Source organism: Mauremys reevesii, linkage group 8 (genome assembly GCF_016161935.1).
Source record: "Mauremys reevesii isolate NIE-2019 linkage group 8, ASM1616193v1, whole genome shotgun sequence".
NCBI classification, from domain to species: Eukaryota; Metazoa; Chordata; order Testudines; family Geoemydidae; genus Mauremys; species Mauremys reevesii.
This window is the reverse complement of record NC_052630.1, coordinates 85,165,370-85,189,984: the sequence shown is the minus strand read 5'-3', so window position 1 is coordinate 85,189,984 and position 24,615 is coordinate 85,165,370. Positions and strand designations below refer to the sequence as shown.

The 24,615-nt window shown below is 39.5% G+C and overlaps 1 protein-coding gene across 2 annotated transcripts in view; it reads left to right on the top strand.

Moving 5' to 3' along the window:
- The window catches only part of AK5 (adenylate kinase 5), a 132,919-nt gene that overhangs the window by 48,888 nt on the left and 59,416 nt on the right, over positions 1–24,615 (top strand). For both annotated transcript variants that reach the window (XR_005583957.1, XM_039486021.1), the window contains exons 7-8: positions 12,363–12,453; positions 18,965–19,041. Coding sequence is in view for 1 of the 2 variants with exons in the window: in XM_039486021.1 (XP_039341955.1) it covers positions 12,363–12,453; positions 18,965–19,041 (168 nt within the window). In the remaining variant the exon portion in view is untranslated. The remainder of the gene's footprint in view (positions 1–12,362; positions 12,454–18,964; positions 19,042–24,615) is intronic.

Genomic DNA, 24,615 nt, shown 5'->3' with positions numbered 1-24,615 from the left:
CTCTCAGTTTAACCACTAGGTTTGACCATTCACGGCCCTGTTGGTGACAGTTTAATTTATAATCACCTATTAGCTTTTTGTGAGGGCCTAATTTAAATCCCTCTAATGTTACGGGGAGGCTTGTGGCTTTTTAATTTGGCTGTTTAGTTTAAAAACTAAATTCTGTACATGACGTAGAACCAAAAAAGTATAAAGATGAATGAAGCTGGTACAAGACAGAAAGTGGTGGAAAGCCTTCATTCAGCCCCTTTGTCGCTGCTGAGCTGACTGACAGGAATAAAAGAAAAATGACAATTCAGATAAGCCTAGCAAGTAACTCATGCCCACACAGCAGAACAAAGCAAAAAACAAAAACAAAAAAAACCACAAGGTCACTGCCAATCTGACCTTGGGGGAAATTCCTTCTGGACCCCACAGATGATGATCAGTATAACCTGAGCATGAGCCAGCCAGCCAAGCACCTACCTGAGTGAGAGAATTCTCAGTACTGCCTCAGAGCACCAGCCCACCCCATCCAGTATCCCTTTGTCACAGATTTACAGGCCGTGTGCTATGCCCCAGCCTTTAAACACTCCCCAACATGAAGCAAATACTCACCAGCAACCGCACTCCATACAGCACAAACACTAACCCAGGAACCTATCCTTGCAACAAAGCCCGATGCCAGTTCTGTCCACATATCCATTCAAGTGACACCATCATAGGACCTAATCACATCAGACACGCCATCAGGGGCTCGTACACCTGCACATCTACCAACGTGATATATACCATCATGTGCCAGCAATGCCCCTCTGCCATGTACATTTGCCAAACCGGACAGTCTCTACGCAAAATAATAAATGGACACAAATCTGACATCAGGAATCATAACATTCAAAAACCAGTGGGAGAACACTTCAACCTCTCTAACCACTCAGTGACAGATTTGAAGGTGGCAATTTTGCAACAAAAAAACTTCAAAAACAGACTCCAAAGAGAAACTGCTGAACTTGAATTAATATGCAAATTAGATACAATTAACTCTGGCCTAAACAGAGACTGGGAATGGTTGGGTCATTACACTAAATGAATCTATTTCCCTATGTTAAGTTCTCTTCACACCTTCTATGGGCCATCTTAATTATCACTTCAAAAAGTTTTTTTTCCTCTTGCTGATGATAGCTCATCTCAATTGATTAGACTTTTCCTGTTATGCATACTTCCACCTTTTCATGTTCTCTGTATGTATAAATATCTCCTGTCTGTGTGTTCCATTCTATGCATCTGAAGAAGTGAGCTGTAGCTCATTAAAGCTCATGCTAAAATAAATTTGTTAGTCTTTAAGGTGCCACAAGTACTCCCCAAGAGTAATCCCTTTAGCATGCCATACCCACAACGAGTCACATTTTTCCACAAGGGTGAGCCACGGAGCCATAACACCTATGAGACAGAGGCCTTCAGACTCCAACATATCTTGTCTCTTATTGTGAGCTCTGAACAGAGAGTCCAGCTGAGATAAATGCCTATTCAGAGACTTTTCACACCTTCAGGGATCAATGCATGTCAGTCAATATTTGCAGCTTTAGCCTGTATCCTTTTCAAAACAGAGTAGGTTTTAATAGTCAACTGGAATACAGCGTTGAGAAGTCCTTAGATTAGCAAAGGTTAAGACAGTTCATGCAGGCCAAATGTGGCGACTGACATGAATATTGTTCACAAAAATGTTACAGAAAATTTCCACTTTCATCACATCCATCTCCAGCTGTGGCAATCTCTGATGCTTCAGAGAAAGGAGACTACCCTCCACCAGCCAACAAAAAATAAAAAAAACAAACCAAAACAGAATGCTTGGGAGCTGGGCAAAGGGAATCCCTTTCTGTCCCCTGCAATTGACTGTCTGAAGCCCTAAAGCATTAGATTTTTAGGAACATAAAACATGAATACAAAGGAATGTGCCAAGGGGGTCCCTGCCCCCACCCACAATCATCCCTGTCATAAAATCCCACTAATATTGGTCAAGTTCTCTCTTAAAACTAATTGCGTGATCAGTTTATGTTTCACTTTATAATCCTATTTATTGGCCGAGAAGATTCTGCACCTTTAAATTAAGCAGTTTATTTCTTTATATTTATTATCTTGGAGCATTATGTGCCAAATAGCTTCAAAACTGACAAATGCCAGGATATAAGGGGACTGTAATGCAGTGTGACTTTAAAATCTGGATGTTTATTAGGCTTTTAAATTGTGGAGGGGACAAAGGGATAATAACAGAGTCCACACAGATGCTGTTTTTTGGACTTGGGGTGGGGGGTGGGGTAGGCAAACCTGTTCCCTTCCTTAGTAAAAACCACCTGCCCTATGATGGTTTTTCCACTTTGTAAATGATTGCAGTGTATGTCACTTCCAGATTATTACTAATGAAGCATTTACCTGTATTTCCACTACATATGCTTTTCAGCGTACCTTGCTTTGCCTGTACCACAACATGGAAATGGAGGGCTGTTGAGATGTAAAGGTTCTAGAATTTGGTACCTTATCTTTACAGGTCATCTGTATGTCCCTGTAGATTTTGTAATAACAACTTGATTTTTAAAAATCGTTTTTCTTCCCCTAGAACAACAACATCTGTACAATGCAGCTCCCCCAAAATTAAGGTGGTATAAGAAAGCTCAATGTTCACTTCCTCTTCCACATTAGAATCAGCAAAAGTTAGTATTCTCCATACAAAACCCCCTATTCTGTAGATATATGCAGATACCTGGATTCTGATACTCAAGACAGACTTAGTACTACAGAGTCTGTTGACTGAAGGAAATACCTATGGGGGATTTGATATTTTACTAGAATACGGAAACCACTCTGATGCGATTTTGAACAGTGGATCTTTTAATTAGAGAATATAATTAACGTTATTTTCCAACAGGTTCCTTTTGCTTGCATTTCTGTACAGCGTTCATAAATACTAGTCATGTTGTTTCTCCATATGCCATATGTTTGTTTCAGGAACTGACAGAAAGAACACTCATCTATGCATTATAGCTGTTGTTACAGCCTTTGTCTTACTTACCAGATGAACAACTAGAGCATTCATCATCCAATCCCTGTAATCTGATTAGACTTTCGGATGGATGGGAAGATTGCCATATATCAATGAACTGGGCCACAGCTTTTTCTCTTCATTCTCATCAGTCATGTTCCAGAATAGATGATATCATGATTTCAGCAATTACAAATACATCTCTTTCCTTGATGTTTCATTTATTTATTTATTTTCATTTCTGTATATCTGGTAGGATCTCTGGGCAGCATAAAGTATCCTTTGTCGCACAAGCTTGTTATGCCTTGCACTGACCTGAAGTCTGCTGTACTCAGACTCCTTTGTATTCTTCTTTTGTACACTACTTTTGAAAAAAAAAATTATCTCACGGTTTCATGGCTGTCATCATAGATAAACTACCTGCATTGAGACAGACCATCAGTGTTACTTTGTAAATCAGCCTGTAGGGAGCAGAGAGAGTGGATGACTTTGCCTTCAAACAAAAGCATAGACAACCATGCAATTTCCTTGATATATTTGTTTTCTCCTAGCTATAGGGGAAAGAATCCTGGATCTCTACACTATATTCTCTTTCTCTTCCTATTTTAAGTCAGGATGCTACCAAACTTCCATTTATTATTACTGGCCACCTAAACCCACTTATTTAGAAGCACAGATAATTTCTTTGAAGTGGCATATAACTTTATGAAAACATTTCTTTGGAATAGGATTCTCTGAGAACATATTTAAAACCCTCATCGAGCATCTGATGACTAGCAGCACAACTGCTTTCCCTAGAAAGATTACTTATGATATGCAGACAGGACCTCAGAATATCATTCACCAATTTATCAAAAATCTGGTATGCTAACCACAATCAAATCAGCCAACAGAATACACAGTATATGGCATAAATTTTCAAGCAGATACATTATAATACCAGTTACTATTAATCCAGTACTACCAAAAAGAAAATAGTAAAGAGGATGTCTCTTACTAGCCTATTTCTCTCCTAAATATTGATGTCAACAACAAAGTCCAAATATCTGCAAACCAAATTGAAAAAAAGCTCTGAGGAGCTCTGTTCTTGTGTGTCGTCCAGTATCAAACCAGGGACTTCTGGAGCTTAACACATGAGCCTCTCTCTACTGCATGACACATCTCTGTTAGCCAAGGGTGTAGCAGGGTCATCAATCGCTAGCTGGTCTAGCTGCCACTAGAGGGGGACAGAGTGCCACACCAAGCAGGCATGGGTTACACTTGCTCCTACCAAAGTCAATGGCACGAGTCCCTCTAAGTCCATTGGGAGCAGAAATGGGCAGTAACAGCTAGATTATGCCACTACAAAGGTTGGCAGCATCAGCCCTTAAATGAAGACATTACCTTGGCTAGTATTTCTGTGTTGAACTTTATACAACATTATATTATATATAACTTTGTTTGAAGAGGAGGCAGCGGCAGTGGAAATATGACATCACTGAATTCATTAACTGAACAGAGGAATCACAGAATAGGTACTATAAAAGCTCCAAAACTTTCTTCAGTGACAAAGGGAGAAGCCATGCAAATGGAGCACTCTTCAGCACCTAAGCAGTCACTGTTTGCATTACAGCTCCAGATTATTTCCTCACACCCCCCACCTGCATTTTATTTTCAAATGAACTTTTCCAGATAATATTGGTTTTTCCCATGTGTAGCATTAAGGATGCAGTTTAAACATGTTGGTTTAACTAATCCATTTGGTGCTGGATTTAAAAAAAACTCAACACAAAAGATAATTCTGAGTCTCAGACAGTTTTGTCTTTGTGTCTCCTTAAGGGAGAGAATTAAGATTGACAGTCAACTCTGACATTTTTCTCCTCCTTTACCTTCTAAGGCCCCGTATAATCCTTCCTGTCCTCCCTATAATGAAGTCCATCTCTCACTCCCCTCACCTTTTGCTTATAGGACCCTATATCTCTTAGTCTTGGTTTTTGCTTTCTGGTGGAATACTCAGAAGAATGCATATGTGATACAGTGTCTACGCTCAATGTGGCCAGGATAGAGATACCCTCTAAATTGCCTAGTTTTTCTGGTTAGCATCCCAAACAACATGTTATGTATTTAAAAGTGATTAAAATATGTGTACGGAAACTTGTTTTCCAGAATGAGACACAAAAACATTGAAGCTGAAGGACACATTGCTATTTCATCTTCTATGCTCTTTGTAGCTTTCTTCACTTTTGAAATTAGTACTTTTATTTTTCCCTCTAATGTTGTCAAAGGAAAACCTGATCAGAAAGAGAATTTTTAATATGTTAACTTTTTGACTATGTCAGTACTTGAAAATGTCTGCATAATCAGAATATATTCCACCACTTGCTACCATGTTTCCTGATTTCTACTCTGCAAATCTTCCATGTGGTATTAATTACATGGCAGTTTTTCCTCAATTGAAAGATGATGAGGAAATTAGCCCAGGAAAGCTTGTTATGATTGTTGGACCACACTAGTAGAAGATATGCAAGAACTGAAAACCACAACCAACCCCCCACTCCCTCCAAAAGCCAGCTATGTATTTTAGAGTGACAAGGTGAATGAGGTAATATCTTTTATTGGACCAACATCTGATAGTGGAAGAGACAAGCTTTCGAGCTACACAGAACTCAAATCAAGACCCCAAGGAAAATACTTATGAATTTACAAATGATAAGCATCATTACTGAATTATAATGATTGTGATGTCTTAAACCAGTGTTTCCCAAACTTGGGATGCCGCTTGTGTAGGGAAAGCCCCTGGCGGGCCAGGCCGGTTTGCTTACCTGCTGCGTCCGCAGGTCTATCCAATCACGACTCCCATTGGCTGCGGTTCGCTGCTCCAGGCCAATGGGAGCTCCTGGAAGCGGCGGCCAGTACGTCCCTCAGCCCGCACCACTTCCAGCAGCTCCCATTGGCCTGGAGCAGTGAACTGCGGCCAGTGGGAGCCGTGATCGGCCAGACCTGTGGACGCGGCAGGTAAACAAACTGGCCCAGCCCACCAGGGGCTTTCCCTACACAAGCGGCGTCCCAAGTTTGAGAAACACTGTCTTAAACTATTCTGCTCAGAGGATGCATATTTTTCTTAAAGTACAAATCTGAAATGTATTTTTAACAATGGCATTGTGGGGTCTTATAGTTTTTTTCTCTGAGTGCCTTCCGGATCAAATGTGCTTAGTTTACAAGTTAAAATATGTTTTTTCCTCACTGCCATCCCTGAAAACTAAAACTTAGGCCTAGTCTACAATTAAAATTTAGGTATACATCACTACACCCCTAAGCACCCTAGCTATGCCAACTTAACACCCAGTGTAGAGGTGGCTAGGTCAGCGGAAGAGTGCTTCCACCATCTGGGGAAGTGGATTACCTACAGCAACTGGAAAAAAAACCTTCTGTCACTGTAGGAAACAACTATGTTATAGTGCAACAGCACCATAGTTGTGCTGCTGTAGGACCTGTAGGATAGACAAGCACCTGGGAGCATCAAGCTAGCTACTTTCCTTTTCATGTATCATCATCCATGAGAAGGGTTGCATAAATCAGATTTTGTCCTCAGCCACATCTGTGCAACCTAATTCAATGGGAATTGCACAGGTGTGGCTGGTCAAAATTTAGCATGCAGTTCTGTTGACAACAAACAAAAAGGAACAGCATCCATCTCTCTCTCTCTCTCAATTGTATTTTTCCCCCATGGATAAAAAGAGCAAAAAGCAATTAAAAAGTATTTAGTCACATAGTCTTTGACCCTGCAGTAAGTTCTAATTGGGCACACCGATGCACCCTTATGGAGCCCCAGCAAAATCAATGGAGCACTGTGCAGGCATATGGGTGCCCTCACACATTGCTTATTGCAGGGTCTGGGCCAAAATTAAGCAGATGTGATTCTGAATGCAGATCTCTTGAGTAAAAAGGTGCCATTTTTATACAGTAATTATTCAAAGTAGAACTTCACTTTAGTGCTCCACTTTTGGGCAAATGTATTGTCTATGGAATAAATATATTTTAAATAAAAGTATATGCTTTGACTATGGATATTTTGCATCCACCAAAGGAGGTTGGGAGAGAACTTAGCAGCACATACAAGTAATCAACCCTTTTAGAGATCCTGTTTGGGCTCTGAGTAGCAGCCGTGTTAGTCTGTATCTTTGCTTATAGACAACTCCCAAACCTAAAGCAAATACTCACCAGCAACCACACACCACACAACAAAAACACTAACCCAGGAACCTATCCTTGCAATAAAGCCTGTTGCCAACTCTGTCCACATATCTATTCAGGAGATACCATCATAGGACCTAATCACATCAGCCACGCCATCAGGGGCTCGTTCACCTGCACATCTACCAATGTGATATATGCCATCACGTGCCAGCAATGCCTCTCTGCCATGTACATTGGCCAAACCGGACAGTCTCTACGTAAAAGAATACATGGACATAAATCAGACATCAAGAATTATAACATTCAAAAACCAGTTGGAGAACACTTCAATCTCCCTGGCCACTCGATTACAGACTTAAAAGTCACAATATTACAACAAAAAAACTTCAAAAACAGACTTCAACGAGAGACTGCTGAATTGGAATTAATTTGCAAATTGGACACCATCAAACTAGGCTTGAATAAAGACTGGGAGTGGATGGGCCATTACACAAAGTAAAACTATTTCCCCATGCTTATCCCTGCCCCCCTGTTCCTTACATCTCCTTGGAAATGGGCCAAGGAAAGCTTATGCTCAAATTAATGTGTTAGTCTCTAAGGTGCCACAAGTACTCCTGTTCTGTTTGGGCTCTGAAATTCTCTTTCATAAAGTGAGAACTGGATTGCACACATAGGAGAGACTTTTGTTCTTACTGTGATTAGCCATTCTATTTTCAATAGGTAGAAAAATCCAACAATTTTAGAGATCAAATGTCAAAAATATTTAATCATAAGGGTTTTGCTATTGTTTAAAACTGAATAGGGTCAGTTGAGCACCCTTGTGTTCTATTCAAGTATCTGGTAGTTATCAAAGAATTGCAATTTAAAAATGTGTAATAATTCGCTGAAGTACAAAACTACATCTCTGTTTCTTTCACAAATATTTTCCCCATCAAAATTACCTTCCTTCCCACAGCTCAGGGCATTACAAATCCCGTAACATAAGGGAGAAACTGAATTAAGTGCAAGTGTTCAAATAATTGATTTTCTTTGGTTTGCAATAAGAGGATTTCACTGTACAACTTAGATTTTTCAGAGTGCAAAGACACATTTGGTGTCCCCAGAATGAGAGACTGCAACTGTGTTTTGAGTTCTGGGAAACCTTTAGAATGTTTCAAAAAGATCTAGCAATTTTCCACGGCAAACTGGGTTACTCGAGGGATTGCTAATACTGGGATACAGAGCCTTTCATCAGTTCAAATGTGACACGGCCCAGGTTGATAGCAATTAGACTATCTGACAGCAATTCACCAATTTACGTGCCATAAGTGTTTATTTTTGATGTATAAAATGTGCCCCCTATAATGTCTCAAGTAGCATATACAAAGTCTAACAAAATATACTGTTTTTTGCTATGAAACAACATATAAAGGACATCCCCCCAAGATATAAAAGTCCACCATTCTGCCTTAGAAAAAGGCCTGAGTGAAGGGATTCATTTTAAAGGTCACTCGACCACTGCTAGATTATTAAATTCCAAAGTCAAGGACTCTCCATGGACACTGCACTGCCACCACTATACAGACTGTTAAATTTAAGGCTGAAGACCACACTTGCCTCAGTTGTTGTCACAGTGTACAGGGAAAGAGGCAATCTCTGAGATAGTCAGGATCCAAATACATAGCTCTTTAAATCCAAATCAATTTGAATTTCACCCAAAGGTCAATAGGAAGCTAGTGCAACTCCTGAAGAACTGAGGTGATATGTTCCCTGTGAATGATTCTGTCTAAAAAAGATGGACAGGCATATTATGTCCCAGAGGTAGCTTCTGAGCAGTGTTCAGCGTCAGTCCCATGTAAAGTGCACTGCAGTAACCAATCCAGAAGTCAAAGGCATGGGTAAGTGGGGTACGTCCCACTTGTGAAAGAAAGAATCATGAAGGTAGTATTGTCTAGTGGCCTGAGAATGGAGCTAGAAGCCAAGAATTTGAGTTTTAATTCCGGCTTTGCCACTGGCTCACTGTGCAGTCTTGAACAAATCATTGAACTTCAATGTGCCTTGGGTTTTGTATCTATAAAAAGGGGATAATAATTAAGTTGTCTACTTTCACAACGATGTTGTGAAGCTTAGGCTATGTCTACACTTGGAGTATGATTTCCTGGCTTGAGGAGACATACTTCTGCTAGCTCTCATCGAGCTAGTGTTCACAAATAGCGTAGCTGCTATAGCCTGGTCAGCAATGAATGGCAGCATAGGCCAGCCACCCTGAGTACAAAACTGTACTTGGGACAGCTAGCCTGCCTCACCGCCCACCCCTATCCATGCCACCCCAGCTACACTTCTATTTTACACATGCTAGCTCAATGGGAGCTAGTCTGAGTACATCTATTTGAGCTAGGAATTGCACCCTCAGCGCCAAGTGTAGATGCAGACTTAGTTCGTGTTTGTAAAGCCCTATGAAAAAATAATGCCCTATGTAAGTGATTAAAAATTATTAAAGGATCACAAACACCTAATCAGCCACAGAGGGAAAATTGTGCTCTCTGTCACCAACCCTATCTTGAATTCCAGGAGCAGCTGGGCTTAAGAGTATCTCCACACAGGGAACATTTTAGACAAACCTTCACATCCAACCTTCAGGCACTAGGGCCTTGTCTCGACTAGGCTGTAAAAGATCATAGATATAGATCATGTTAGCTTGCTTAATCTAACACCTTCTAAAAGTCTAGTGTAGACAAGGAAGGTGTATTCTTTAACTCATGCTAAACTGGTGAAGTTAAAACCTAAGGGCGGGGGCGGGGTGCCTAAGGCTTTGACTTGACCAGCTTAGCATGAGGAAGTACAACTTCCTTGTCTTGACTAGAGTGTTAGTCAAATCTTTAAATCCTAGTCAAGACAGGATTAGAAGAAAAGTGGTCATCGTTCTGTGAGGCCTTAGAGGGAGAAACTAAAAGGAATAGGGCTGTGAAATCCTAGGCATGCTGAAGACACCCAGGTGGCTATGTAGGATTTGATTTATTGGCACTGGTTCTTCAAGTTTTTAGATGCCTTCCTCCAGCATGCCCTGCTCTCAGAATCTCATTTGTTAGATTTATTCTTTCTCCAGAATTTCCTATTTTTTCCCCATTTTCAGGACTATTTCTCTGGGTCTCCAAGGCACAAATTCTGTCTCTGTCTGTTGATAACTATTATGATGAATGGCCATCAGAGATTCTTCCTTTGGATTCTTTTTTGCCTCTAAATCCACTATTAGGTACTGAAAGGAAATTCCACAAACAACAAATACAAAACAGTTTGTATAGTGCAAGTCCTATACAAGTTGTCATGAAGGACCATGAGGGCTAATAAACAGGGTGACACTGATTTTCTAGAAGTAGAGGCTAGCTAAAGGCTTTAACAGCTTTCTGAATAAATCCTTGGGTGTCACGCTGTATTCTTAACCAATATACATGATAAGTATTGGAAGAACAACTAAACTTCCACCAGTGCCAGCTTTCTGCAGCCCAGCTCCAACCAGCATTTAGACTAGGCTGTAAAAGAGTTTGCACCTTTGCAGCAGCAGCCAGGCTTCTCTCACGCAGAGTGTAATAAATTACGGTACTAGCACAAGGTCTAGAAATAAGATTAATTCTTTTTAACAAGATGTCCTATTGCTGTTTGCATCACTAATACTAAGTCATTTGTGTCATAATCTCTCTAAGAAATCTCATGCTCCTGGATCCCCAAACAAAACAAGACAAGCAGACATTGACTATAGAGCTGGAGCATGCTGTTCAGCAGAGTTTCAGACTTGAGAGGACAAGCCCATCAAAGCTCATGAACTCACATTCATCAGTGGACAGCTATTTGCCCCTTAGGCTCATTCTGCATCACAAGGCACATTATTCTGAAAATGAAAAATGACCCCATAATGTGGAAAATTGTGCCAAAAAGCCAGTTTATGATTAAAATTGCTCCAAGCCTCATAGACAAGAAAAGAGCTCAAGATGTATAGAAACACTCAGAACAGATCAGTTCATAATCTGGAACCTAGTTTTTATTTTGGTCATGTATAAGGACAGCTGAAAGCTTGTTTGGTTTAACAGAAACTTAGAATGATTTGTGGTGGATCGGGGATGGGGAATGGATTTAACCCTAAGTCTACGCTGAGTGTTTAGTTTTCTCTTGGAAACATACCTGTCTTCAGTTGAGGAGAAAAGGCAGCTTAATGTACCCAAATGTACATTTTTCCCTTTATTTCCATGTTCAATTAACATGAAGAACACTGAAGGTAATCAGCTGGCAACATATTCAAATCAATAAAAGAAAAACATGAACCATCTTCAAGCAGGCATTCATAATTTATTAAGTAGGAACAATAAATAAAAAATGATCTAGTTGAATGGTGCAGTGATAAATATCAGAAACAGGGAAAAACAGTGTAAAATGATGGATTGGGACAGAGAGCTCATGAAACAGATGAGAGACTAGGATGTAGGAAGACAGAAGTCAAACTTTGGACAAAGGATTTTCTAAATGAGAGAGGGGAAAAAGTCAAACTCAAGAAGCTATTGTACAATTTTAAAGGGACTTCTACCCCCATGTGATTTTGTAAACTTATGTTAATCAGGATAGTACAGGTATCAGATAGCAATATACAAAGGAAACTTTTTCTTCCTCCACTTATTACAGGTGAGTTTTCAAAAGTATTTCATTTTTCCAGTAACTCACTGAAGTTCTGAAAGAACGGCTCACATATTAAAAAGATTAGTTTGAGCCACAGTTCAGAAGTAGCTCAACAATTTTGACTTACAAATTAAATTAATTTTGTTACAGTGTCCCCCTAAAAATCAGGTGATAAGAACTATTCATGTGATCTGTAGTTTCACAGTCTCTACATAGATACCTTGGATAGCAGAAAAAGTGTCAAATATAGTGCTATGTATTATTGTTTTCTGAGGTTCTACCTTGGAAATATCAGTCTTTTAAAACAACTCAACTGCTTTTTAACTGCAGTCTGTGAAAAATGGACAAGTTTGGCAATGGAATGAATCATAGCTAAGGACTTGATTCAAAGCCCATGGAAGGAAATTGAAAGATTCTCATTGACTTTAATGGTTTAGGATTGGACTGCATAGTATATAATACCATTCATCTAAATAATTCATCCTGTCCAGAAGTGTCTGACTGCCTTCTCCCTTTCCAACAGTTTGATGCGGACAGGGACGAAGAGGAAGTTTTCTATGACATAAGCATGGCACTCGACAATAAGCTATTTTCTCCCAAAGAGGCAGTGGCAGGTGAGTTACTGTACAAGCATAAGAAACTGTTTACTTTCAACATCAAATGTAGCAGTGATGTCTGTTTTTCATATCCATCAAATATTGACGAAAACACTGAAACAAACTCTTGACTTCTTCCCCACCCCCTCAAATTGCTAATGCTGTCAGCTAGAGAAGGTGGCTGAGATGATATCTTTTATTGGACCAACTTCTGTTGGTGAAAGAGACAAACTTTCAAGCCACAAAGAGCTCTTGTTCAGGTCTGGGAAGGAAATGGTATGTTTCACCATTTGAATGGGCAAATATTTGGAGAACTGACATAATAGGAATCAGCAAGGCTTGGATATGAGATCTCAGGGGAGGCCACAGAAAGGCACAAATTGTGTGTGTCACCCACAGAACAGGTTGCATTCAGTGGCTCTACAGATCGCATAGACCCACATAGCCAAAAACCCATTGCAGGAGGAGCAGCAGGCAACATCTGCTACTCCACCAATACCTACATTAGCTGTTAATGAGCTCCGCGACACATGTTGGAGGATTTTCCCCCCTCAGCCCTTCTGTGTTAGGGTACATCCAGACTACCTGCCGGATCCGCGGGTAGCGATTGATTTATTGGGGATCGATATAGCGCATCTTATCTAGACGTGATATATCAATCCCCGAATGCGCTCCCGTCGACTCCGGAACTCCACTAGAGCGAGTGGCGGTAGCGGAGTCAACGGGGGGAGCCACGGCCGTCGATCCCACACTGTGAGGACAGGAGGTAAGTCGAAATATGATACGTCGACTTCAGCTACGCTATTCCCATAGCTGAATTTGCATATCTTACATCGACCCCTCCCCCCAGTGTAGACCAGGCCTTAGAGTGAATTTTCATGTGAACAGGAACCCTGTACCTGCCTTTGTCCTCCGTCAGGATAGGGTTCAAAAGTGAGGTAATCCAGTCTCCAGGCTAAGAGCTATCACTTCAGTAAATTAGCCTTTTCTCCATATCAAACATCAGGCCAAAGAGGATACAGTCAGTTGGGTACCTCCCTTTTTCAGAAAGCGTGTGAGGATTAATAAAATAGCAGGCAATTAAAGGCTCTTTGCTTGTTTCAATAATGTTTGTAAAGGTATTTAGCCCCCGTTCATTTTGTCTTTAAACTGTTTGCATAATTGCAGATGTAATTTGGTTCATAGTGGCTAACAAACAGACATTATTTTCTGTTCACATTCATGGCTTCACATCATCATATTTGCTATGCCATACCTTGAACTACTCTTACAAGATCCATGTGCAACAAATATTTAGAGAAAGAAAGCTATTCAGTGTGCTCGTAGATGATAATGATATTCTTTTTCATTGTGGCTCCCTGAGATATATTAAGACTGTTGCCAAAAGCAACAACCTGTCATGAAATTCCTCCACTAAAGATTGCAATAAATTTTGTATTAGAAATATCTTACTGAGAGCAAAATGGAACTGTTATTCTAATACTAATCAGTTATCTTTTTTTTTTAATTATCTTTCCCTGGAAAATGGTTTTCTAAGTATTTAGAATGCTGAAATGTAAGACTTATTAACTGAGTTAGACCATTCTTCAGAGAGTTTAATAAACTAAAAGGACAATTTGACTGTATTAAACCTCATTTTTTTAACTATATGGACAAACCTAGGTTTCACAGAATTTTTTTTAAATTATTTTTATTACAATGTCAAATGTTGAAAGCACAAATGCAGTTGTTCTTAAAAAGATATATTGTGTAAGGATATTTGAGGCTTATGGACTGCAAATAAAAAAAAATATTTACATTTGTGTGGGACTATATTAACTCTACATTACTGAAATACAAATTGTCCAACCAGCTGCTTAATTAACTTGCATCAATGTGATTCTGCTACCTTTTAATGGCAAATTAACAGCAGCTAAATTTAGACAGATCAGCATAATTTGACTCGATATAAATGAACATAATAAATTAACACTGGGGTACATTTCTGTGCTAGGATCCAGACATCTGTTATACATATCCGCCCATGAGTTATACCTCAATAATAGTTTTTCACTAACAGTTCTGTGCAATTCAGCTTCATAACGACAAAAGAGGTGTCAAAATCTGAGCCAAATCTTTACTAAGAATGAACTCTCAATTTACAAGATAGCATAAATGTTGCCCTCTGTGTTGAAGATGCAAAGTTTAGCACAAAAGTAAATAAAATTGTCTGAAGTACTTTCTTCCTTCAATAACCTTCTTCCTTGTGGAGCTGATTATTTAGCTAAGGGAGCTCCAATAAAGAAGTCAATGGAAATTTTTAAAAAATGTACTCAACTGTCATAAAATCCTTTCCATCTTTCCCCTTTGGAAAACACAGTACACGTGAAAATTAACTAACTTCTCCCCAACCTCATATACACATACATGTCAAAACTGAAAGGTATTTCAGGTTATAAATGCACCTTTTCAGATCAGGTCTTGGGTTTTGCATTCTGTGACTCCATTCCAGCATAACATTTAAGAACATGAGTAGCCCACTGAAGTCAATGGGATTACTAAAATATCCATGGGTAGCTCTGATGTAAATTGTCATGTGCTTAATGTTAAGCAAGCATTTAAATGCTGTAATGGAATGGGACAATGGAATGCAAAATGATCCACACCAGCTAAGGATGTACCCCTTGGTGTTAACCATGTGCTAAAGTGCTTTGCAGCCTATATCTGTGTACAAGCTTAACATTAGGAAGAAAGATGCAAAAAAAACCCACAACATTAATTAAACCTTGTTTATGATTGCAGGGTATTACCAGACCACTGCTATATATAGACTAGCCATGAACATGCACTGATATTTTAAAGAAAACATTTGACAACTCTTTCTTTATCCACTTATTTGCCTGGTCCTGAGTTCAGAATTTTTGTTTCCCCATTAATACTGATGACAGCAATACCAGTTTAGCATAAGCCTCCTGAAAATTGGTACAGAAAGTTTTAAGCAAACTTAGGTTGAGACTCGGAACACCCACCAGCCCTCTGACTTCCCCCACATCTTTCAAGGTCTTCTAGTGTGTCAGTGGCAGTTCCCACTCTCATTCTCCTTAGTGGATGTCCAGCAAGCCTGCTGTCTTCCCCTACCATCCCTATAGTAGCAGGCTTTAGTGTGGGTCCAGCAAGTTAGGTGTGTTCCCCCTAACAGTACAGTTAGACTGGCAAACTACCTACCCCATTCTCCACTCCTATCAATACTGCAGCAATGGTATCCAAAAGCTCTGCTAAGTCCCTACTGCTTTTCCTTATTCTCGCAATAGCCTCTTACTACAGTGTACTGCAGGGCATCTCTTTTAGGTTTTTTTTATTTCACCCGCCAAAAACATAGCTCTCTCTAGAATATTCAGAGAGTGACAGATGGTTTTCCTTTCACTAAGTTCTCAGTGAAAACAAGAAAGAAAAAAAATCTCTCAATTTATCCTACCTTTTCTTGAACCTTGCAAAAGAATTGGGACTTCTGCAAAGAAAACAAGCCTCACAGTTCAAGGAAAAACTGCCTTAGACAATTTGCCATGTTACAAATACAGAACTATTATGGCTTTTCTAGTTTAAAATATATTGTGTGTGACCACTAACTTTCAGCCCAATCTTTACATTAAAAGTTTGTGGTAGTCTATTTCCCTAAAAAGTACTTAGCTTCTAAATCCAATATTTAATGTAAATATTCCGTGTTAGGGAGGAGACATACTGCTCCCAGTAGATAAGGAATATTAGCGATAGTTAATCAAATATTGTACAAAAGTGCCTCTAAAAATAATTGGCAGTTCAAGGTAGGTCATTCTCAATCAAGATTCAGGCTTAGTTATCTACCTTGATGCAATATTAAGATTGAGACTTCAGTTGCATAAAATACAAGAAAATTAATTAAGCTTCTCATAGTAATCTTAATTCTGCCGTCTTGCACCTATCTATAAAAACAGTTATTTTCATTAGAACACCTCACAAAACACCTATACCAACATACAGAATGTAGCACAGGTGCATCTCCGGTTATAAAGATGGGGAAAGTGTAATCCCTTTCTACTATATTAATATAACAAATTGTTAACGTATACAAGAACATTTTTTTTAAAACCCACACAAACAGATGGTGGGCCAATCCATTCCTGGTGTAAATCCCATAAAGTCAACAAGCTGCATCAAGGATGAATTTGGCCAATTATAATATAGATTGCAAATTAAACAGCATTGGAGTCATCTCCTTTTACAAAGCTTTATGGTTTTACTCATCATGCTATCCAGTTCTGCTCATCATGTTCTCTCTCTTATTGTTCATCTCACCACCTACACAGATGATTACTATGTAAATGTGAAAAATAAATAAAAATAGCTGATGCTTAAATGAATTGGGAACTATGAAACAGTAAAGCCTTTGGGGACAGTGCATGATACAGACAGCTCTCCATATACACAGTAAAATAAGAATTAGATTTAATAGTGAAAAAAAAAACATTTAATCAAAAGATTAGTGGCAGTGTTAAGACTATGGCCTTGGCTACACTTGCGAGTTACGGCGCAATAAAGAAGCCCCAGGTGCCCTAGCTCACTCCCTGTCCACACTGGCAAGGCATGCAGAGTGCTCTGACTCTGCAGATACAGCGCTGCTGGTACTCCACCTTGGCAAGTGGAATAATGTTTGCTGCGCACCTGCTGGAGCGCCGCGGCGCCATTGTGAACGAGGTGTTGCGTTACTGTGCTGTGATCAGCCTCTGGAAATGTCCCATAATCCCTTAAGTCGAGTGGCCACTCTTGTCATTGTTGTGAAATCGGCTGCAGGAATGCGGAAATGCCCTTTCAAAGCTCCATTTTGGAGAAGCTGGCTGCTTATCAGCTTAGAAAAAAAGCAAACATTTACTGTTTGCTTTGAGTGAGTGAGAGAGAGGCGGGTGGGGGTTTGGGGGGCCTGAACTTACAAGACAGCATGCTGACACACTCTCAGCACCCCAAAAACCCACACTCTCTCCCCCCACATACACACAACACACTCCCTGTCACACTCCACCCCACCCCGCCCACATTTGAAAAGCACGTTGCAGTCACTTGCATGCTGGGATAGCTGCCCATAATGTACCACTCTCAGCGCCACTGCTAATGCCTCAAATGTGGCCGTGCCAGTGTGCTTGAAGCCATCAGTGTGGACGGATTGCAGGGCTCTCCTACTGTGCTCTACGAAGGCGGGTTTAACTCTCAGCGCTCTACAGCTGCAAATATAGCCATGTCCTACGTGGTCAATAGTGCCTGTTCCTCCCAAAGATATTTTGCTGAATGATCACACATGCAACCCAGCAGAACATCATTCCCACTTCCCCATCCATAACCCTGACTGATGACAACGGGTTACAACAAAAATTATATTTATTAGCTGCTCTAGTTCTTCACTGCTCCCAAATTGGTAAATGGTGCTTAGGCCCCCAGCAAGCTTCTTGACAGCTAATTTGTAGCTGCAGTCTAGAATGGACTCAACATTTGGGTCCTAGATTTTCTCATTATTTGAATTTGTTATAACGTTAGGGTTTAAAATTCTGTAAATCAGTGGAGTGAAGACAAGTTGAAAGTTAAATAAGAGTAGTAACTTTTGTTTTTAATTAGTCTACTGAAGTGATGGCAAAAAGTAGAAGATATATTGAGTTTATGTTATCAGGAACTCAAATAATCTTGTAACAATGTGCCCATTGAAACTTTCATAAGTCCCAGATACTGGTGGGCTGTGATGAGCTATGAAAGGAACTAAATTATTACTGCAGTAGAGGGAACAGGGAATCCTTCCTTTCCCCAGAACACAGGGGACTGCCATAATCCATCTGCCAGCACTGGGAAGTTGTTGCTGGCAGAACTGGTGGTCCCAGAATAGATGTTTCTGGGATGCAGGTGCTAGGGGCCATGGCTTTATCCTGTATGTTGGTACATCTGGACTAAGAGATTGATAGATGTTCCTGCCACACCAGTTTAGCCTTGGACACCTCAAGCACCTCTGGAGGTATTGAGCCCTATTTTTCCAATGCCCTGCAGTCATTTACATCAGAGCAAAGCAAATGTAAAATGCAACCTTTCTGATTTACTAGTATACACAAAGTAGATTATGTCTTTCTCAATCTATTGAGAACCATTAATTGATCCTTTTGTGTATAAAATTATGTTTTCTCTTCACCAACTTTATAGTTAATTAAAATTCCAGTAACATTTTTGTACTGCATTGCACAGTGTACAACACTTTGCAGAATACATGAAAGGCACTGTAATTCAGACAGTATACTAATCACATTAACCACTCATTATTAGGATTGTTGTAGCTTTTAAAAGGGATCTCTAAAGAACAATCACACAGATTGGTATTCTTTTACATACAAATGACTCCTTGGACAAGTTTTGTTTAAAAAAAACAACCAAACATATAGACAATGAAAGAACCAGATTGAGATTGGAAATATAATTATGTCCCATCATATGAAGTGAAAACTGCTAGTCCATTTCTGAAGTTTCATTTCCTTTCATATTTTAGGGCCAAATGTACTTGATCTTAGTCTGATTATGGATTCTGGAGATATCGCTGATACCGAATTTGACTTTGAAGACCAGGTAATTGCTTATCTAAGTATCTCTTCACACACACACACACTTTAGTCTCTTCACTCATTGCTTTCTAGTTTATGTTTATTTATTTTTTTGCCTGAGCAAGAGGGCTGAAATGAATAGTTACACTTAAGGGCTTTTGTTGTGCCATGTAAGCAAATATGTCATAGTGAAGTAGCTATCTGCTTATGGGAAAGCAATGAAGATTACTTTGGCTTCAAAGCCCTATTCTCCATCCCTTACATTTTGCAGTTTTCTCCATGCAATTCAGAATGGTGGCACATGTGGTTCTGTTACAGACAAACAGAAGTCTGTCATGCTCGATTTCCCTGCCTCTCTAGGTGTATCCCATTTAGAGTAGGAGCAATGATTGAACATATTTTAGAGGAATGGGTTAAAAAGAAAAAGGTGAGGAATGTAACTAAAACCCAAGCAAACATATTCTCCACTTGAAATTGAGTTTTTAAAAAGTGTTTGTGTTAAGAGCAACCCTCCTATCAACTGCAATGTCATCTCTGTTGTGGGGTCAAATTCAGACAGCCTTTTCCAAGTCCATGGAAAAAGAGATGGTCAGACGGTGTGTCATCCTACTCCTTAACCCATGGAGATATGAAAAGGCAGGACCTAGAGTCAAAGGATAGGCTCAGCCTGTTTATAGTATGTATGTGCCCTGCCCTAGTTTCCCCTCCTCTCTCACAGGTTACTCCTGCCATGGCAAAACCAGTCTGGAAGGGACTGTGCATAGAGTCACAGCCTGTCACAATACAGGTCCACACTAGAGTTACGGTATGCCACACATCTGTTCGAGAAATGGAAAAGGTCCTGAATATTGTCCTGTTAAATATATCATCATTGAAAGATTGAATAAAGTCAGAAAATCTCTGCTGAGGGCCATCTCCCTATTGCACTAGCATATTTTAAAGTTAGATTTTTATAATTCTGCTTTTCACATTTTCATTTCCTCATTTGCATATTTGTCCTTCGGTTTTCTTTTGCCAAATTTGATGCAAACACTTTCAAAGTCTAATATATTCTATCCTCGCTTACTCCTCCTCCAGTTTTACTCCCAGTCCTTTCCCTTAACTGTTCTTTACAGCTCTTCTTATTCCCAGCTTTTTGACTCTCTCTCACTTCTGTCCATCAAGCAGCCTTGCTCTCCCTTCCAAACCTTCCTTAAAGCACACACTTCCACCAGTTGTTCCTAAGTTGGCCTCTTTATCAATGAGCTCCTTGTCTTGGTTAGGTCTAACTCTTTAGGGCAGGGAGAGGGTCTGTTAGCTTTGTAATGCAGAGTGTACCATTGCAGTGCTATACAAATCCATAAAAGAATAATCATGTATTTTTAATTTTTAAACAACGGATGTGTGTGTTCCCTTGGCAAAGTATGAGTCCCTGGAGAAACAGCACACCTTATTCCACAATCTGTGTACATAAAACCAAATTATTTTAACTGGTCCTTAAAAGTGCAGCTCATAGTTACAAAACAAGATTAACAGGAAAAAGTATGTGAAATTGCTAATTTCATAGTATTGAGTCATTGCATGTATGGTTGTGTTTGGAGGCGGAGGGTTAAACTTATTTGTTTTTTAGCCGTATGTTTTGTTAAGAAGGTTGATATGGCACCGTATAAAATTCATTAATTGCAAGTCTTCCTCCCACTGCTTGGGGTTGACTGCTGCCCAGAGCAGCAAATTGTCAGGTTGGCAATGAAGCAAGATTGTTGTCAACTAGGAAAAGGAGAGGGAAAAAGCAGATTTGAAAACCTCCTAGCCATAAGCACCAGAAACATCTGGTGCAGTTTTAAAGCAGCTCATTGATAATGGCTGCCTTCATCAGGTAGTGGGAATTACTAACATGGCCATTGATTCAAAGGTCAGGAAAACAGATCAAGTAAAAAAATAAAACCCACAGGACAGATTTCTATTATTATTGATTGTTGTGTCTCTAAATCTGTGATGAGCATTTTACAGAAATGGATAGAAGAAACCCAGTTCTATCCAGAAGCACTTACAATCTAAATTTAGGCATGACACAAGTGAGGGAAATATATGAAAGAAAGGAAGAAAGAGATTAGGATATGGGTTACAATCATAAAATTATCCAGTTACTCAGAGTGTACGTACACATCTGAAAGACTAAATTAGAAATTATCCTCAATAAAAGATAAAGTAAAATGAAGTAGATTACTAGACTATGTGGAACTGTTTGTATTCAGAGCTGGAACACATTTTGACTAGGACACTGACTTAATACCCCAGTGACTTACTGCATGACACATTATTTAGTAATTGTCTCAAGCACCAACACCCTCTACAATGGGGCTCTCAAGTGAGGTAGGGATGCATGTCTAGATACAAGTGTGTCATGTGAGGATATTATTGCAAAGAACAGCTATCAGGAGGAATGTGAGGGGTAAGTGGGTTGGTTTCCAAGCAACCTTATGCAGCTGAGCTGCTAAAATAATGGTTGAGATTTAGCAGAACATCTTCGCAGCCACTGAGCAATTAGAGATAGATGCATTTGTGGGTTACTGCTATAAGGCATGTGCTGCTTTCATTGGGGCAGATCCTCAGCAGGGACTGAGCAGCATTTGGTGCAGCTGAAATGGAGGCACAAATATGCCCTTTGCACACACTAAATTTTGGGGGTGCTTTGTGTCAGGATGATCCCTGAAGTAAATTAGGGCAGCCTAAGGACGTCATTATTTTATGCCACTTGCTAATGGCTCACCAGGGGCCATTCTGGGAGATAAGAATTATCTCACCCACACACCCACTGGTACTGGCAGCCAGGAGGGTGGAGTGGTATAGGAACCTCTAAGACTATGCCACCCAAGGATTCTCCCACATAGAGGAGATCCTTCAGTGTACAGCTCTGCTGACTTCAGCACTGCTTTGCTCCACTGTGCAAAGCAGCATTAATTGCAGGTCAAGATCTGGCTCTCTTTTTTGTAGTTTTAAACTGATTCTGTATATTTTACACCTTTATAATGTAAATTAGAACAAATTGCTTATAATTTTCAATAAACAAGCTGACTGTTCCCCGCTTGCTATTAGTGAATGCATTAGGAGCCTGAATATTTGCACCTCGGTAAGATCCCAAAACATTGTAAGGCAACACAAGGGAGGCCAGGTAAACTGAAGAAATTTGCAAAAGCAAATTTTCAGATAAGAATTATATTTCCATTCCTACTCATATCTGGAACTAATAGGTCTAACAAACAGGTTCTGTGTCAGAGATGATGTAGACAGGTATTTTAGAAACACTGTTTAGAGAACAGTTCTGAAAAAAAGACCACACAATGCATTCAGCTCATAATGTCTTGTGAAAGAACGAACCAAATTCCACTTTGTTACTTTACCCACATCTTTTATTGATTCACTGTCCCTAAAAAATCTCATGCAGACAATTTTTAGGACCATTCAGATCTGACCATTCCTCTTCTTCTGAGCCATGATTTCTAAGCCTATCAGAAGATAGATCCAATTACAGAAGTCATGCACTGCATCCTATGCCAAATCATGAAGTCTGAACTGCAGCAGCTGAATTCCCTTCCTTTGCCAAAAGTGTATCTAGGCTGGTGTCCTGATGGGCACGTACATCGGAGTTGATGTATTCTGTTTAATCAAATGTTTAAATATAAAATACCCCATGTTGACATGTATTAGGACTGTAACAATGGGCCTGCCAGAGGGGTACAATGCCCTTGTAATGCTATACATGATGAACTAGAAATAAAAAGACATTTATTGTTAAGCCAGATCCTCCACATCCAAAGTATTGCTCCTGAAATTTTCAAATGTATTCATTAGATTAAGTCAGAACTCACACAGTTAAAAGATCATACTACAACAATGTGGAAGAAGTGATTTCTTCATAGTTCTTCTCATTCAGTAACATTTTACAGCAGCATTTAAACCTGCAAGCTCACCTTCGAAGTAATGAGTATTTAAACTCAACAAGAATATTCCCAAGCTAATAATTTTACCTTCATTTGAGAGAAACAATATCTACAACCTTTTAAAACAGTACGAAACTGCTTGCCCTAAACCTAAAATGCTCAAATATCTCAGATTCACCCTTATCTTCATTCTCCATCTAATTTGCAACCATAATTCCAGAATGAGATTTGTGATTCCTAGGTTTCTCACAGAGATATCTTTCTTCAACTGCACATTCTCCACAATTTCTATTTAAAAAACCTTGGATCAAACAAAGCTCCAGCCTATGCACTGCTCCTCATCTAAGCACCAACCTTTCACTTCCTTGTTGGGCTCTCTTTCTCCATTAACATCTTTTAATATCCCATGCAGTGAACTAATTAATCTAACTTGGATATGTTACTCTCCTTTGATAATAAATCCTAATACAAGGTTGCATTACTTAAGGCAACCAAATCTAGTGAAACTGCATTTACTTCACTGAAGTTAGTCCACTATCATACCTGGTATATCTCCCTTTAAAAAACAAAAACAAACAAACAAACAAACAAAAAACCACCCCACAATATAGGTGGGCAGATGGGAAGCATTCCTAGCAAATGGAAGAACTAGGGCTGGATGTCCCTGCCTCCTGCAAGTTTTCTGCAGTTAAAGGCGTGGGGGGGAGGAGCTGCTATTTAGGCAGCCAAGCAATTACAGCTCCTTCATTAAAGAAAATGACAGCACCCAATGACCCAACTGAAAAATAGAGAGCTGGAGAAGAGCTCCTGCTATTTCTGCTCAGACCAGGATCCCATCCTTGGTTTCTCACCCTGGGAGGTAACAGGATTGCTTATGGCAATGGAAATATATTTTTATCGTATTCTCCCAATTTCTAATACTCATTTTTAGAAATATTGTTATTTCTATTATCTGTTTTATTTAATGAAGAAATATTTGCATTACAGACAATGCAGGTGTGTGCATCTGCACGTACAGTATCTGATTACAGAATTGCTTTCTGGCATAGCTATATTGTCTTACTGCTCACTCTATTCCTTTATGCTTACTATTGAGTTTCTTGGCCTTGCCAGAGAACTAGTCGCTATTGTGCCATTTGATGCTAGGACTCAGACACGTTTTATCTTTCAAAATTCAATAGTTATTTTGAAGTCTACCATTTGGTCTAAATTTAAGTGCATTCAGGCCAAACAAGAATATAGATTAATTGGAACCAGTGAATCACGTCAAAGAGCTTCAGAATGAAGTAACAAATTATTTTCTTGTGAAAGGCAAAGCTTTTATGGACTGCTTCAAGTTCAACCAGCCTATAGAGTAAGAATATGCCCTCATTAGATAAAGAATTGTGTCTAGAAAATAGGTGGAAGCTTACAATCTGAATATATGCTAACAAAGCGAGAATTAGTTAAAATTTAAAAAAACCTACACTCCAGATAACCTAGGAGAACATGCCTTAGTCAAGGGGATAAAATCCAGATGGACATAAATACTTTGGGGAAAAATTGTAAAAATGCCGAGTGCCTGACTCTGGGCGCAATTTGTGCACACATTTTTTGACACAAAATAAATTGCTAGATCGGATGCAGGTTGTTTTCCCCACAGCAAACTACCTTATTTAAACCTGATTATGAGTGCAAAT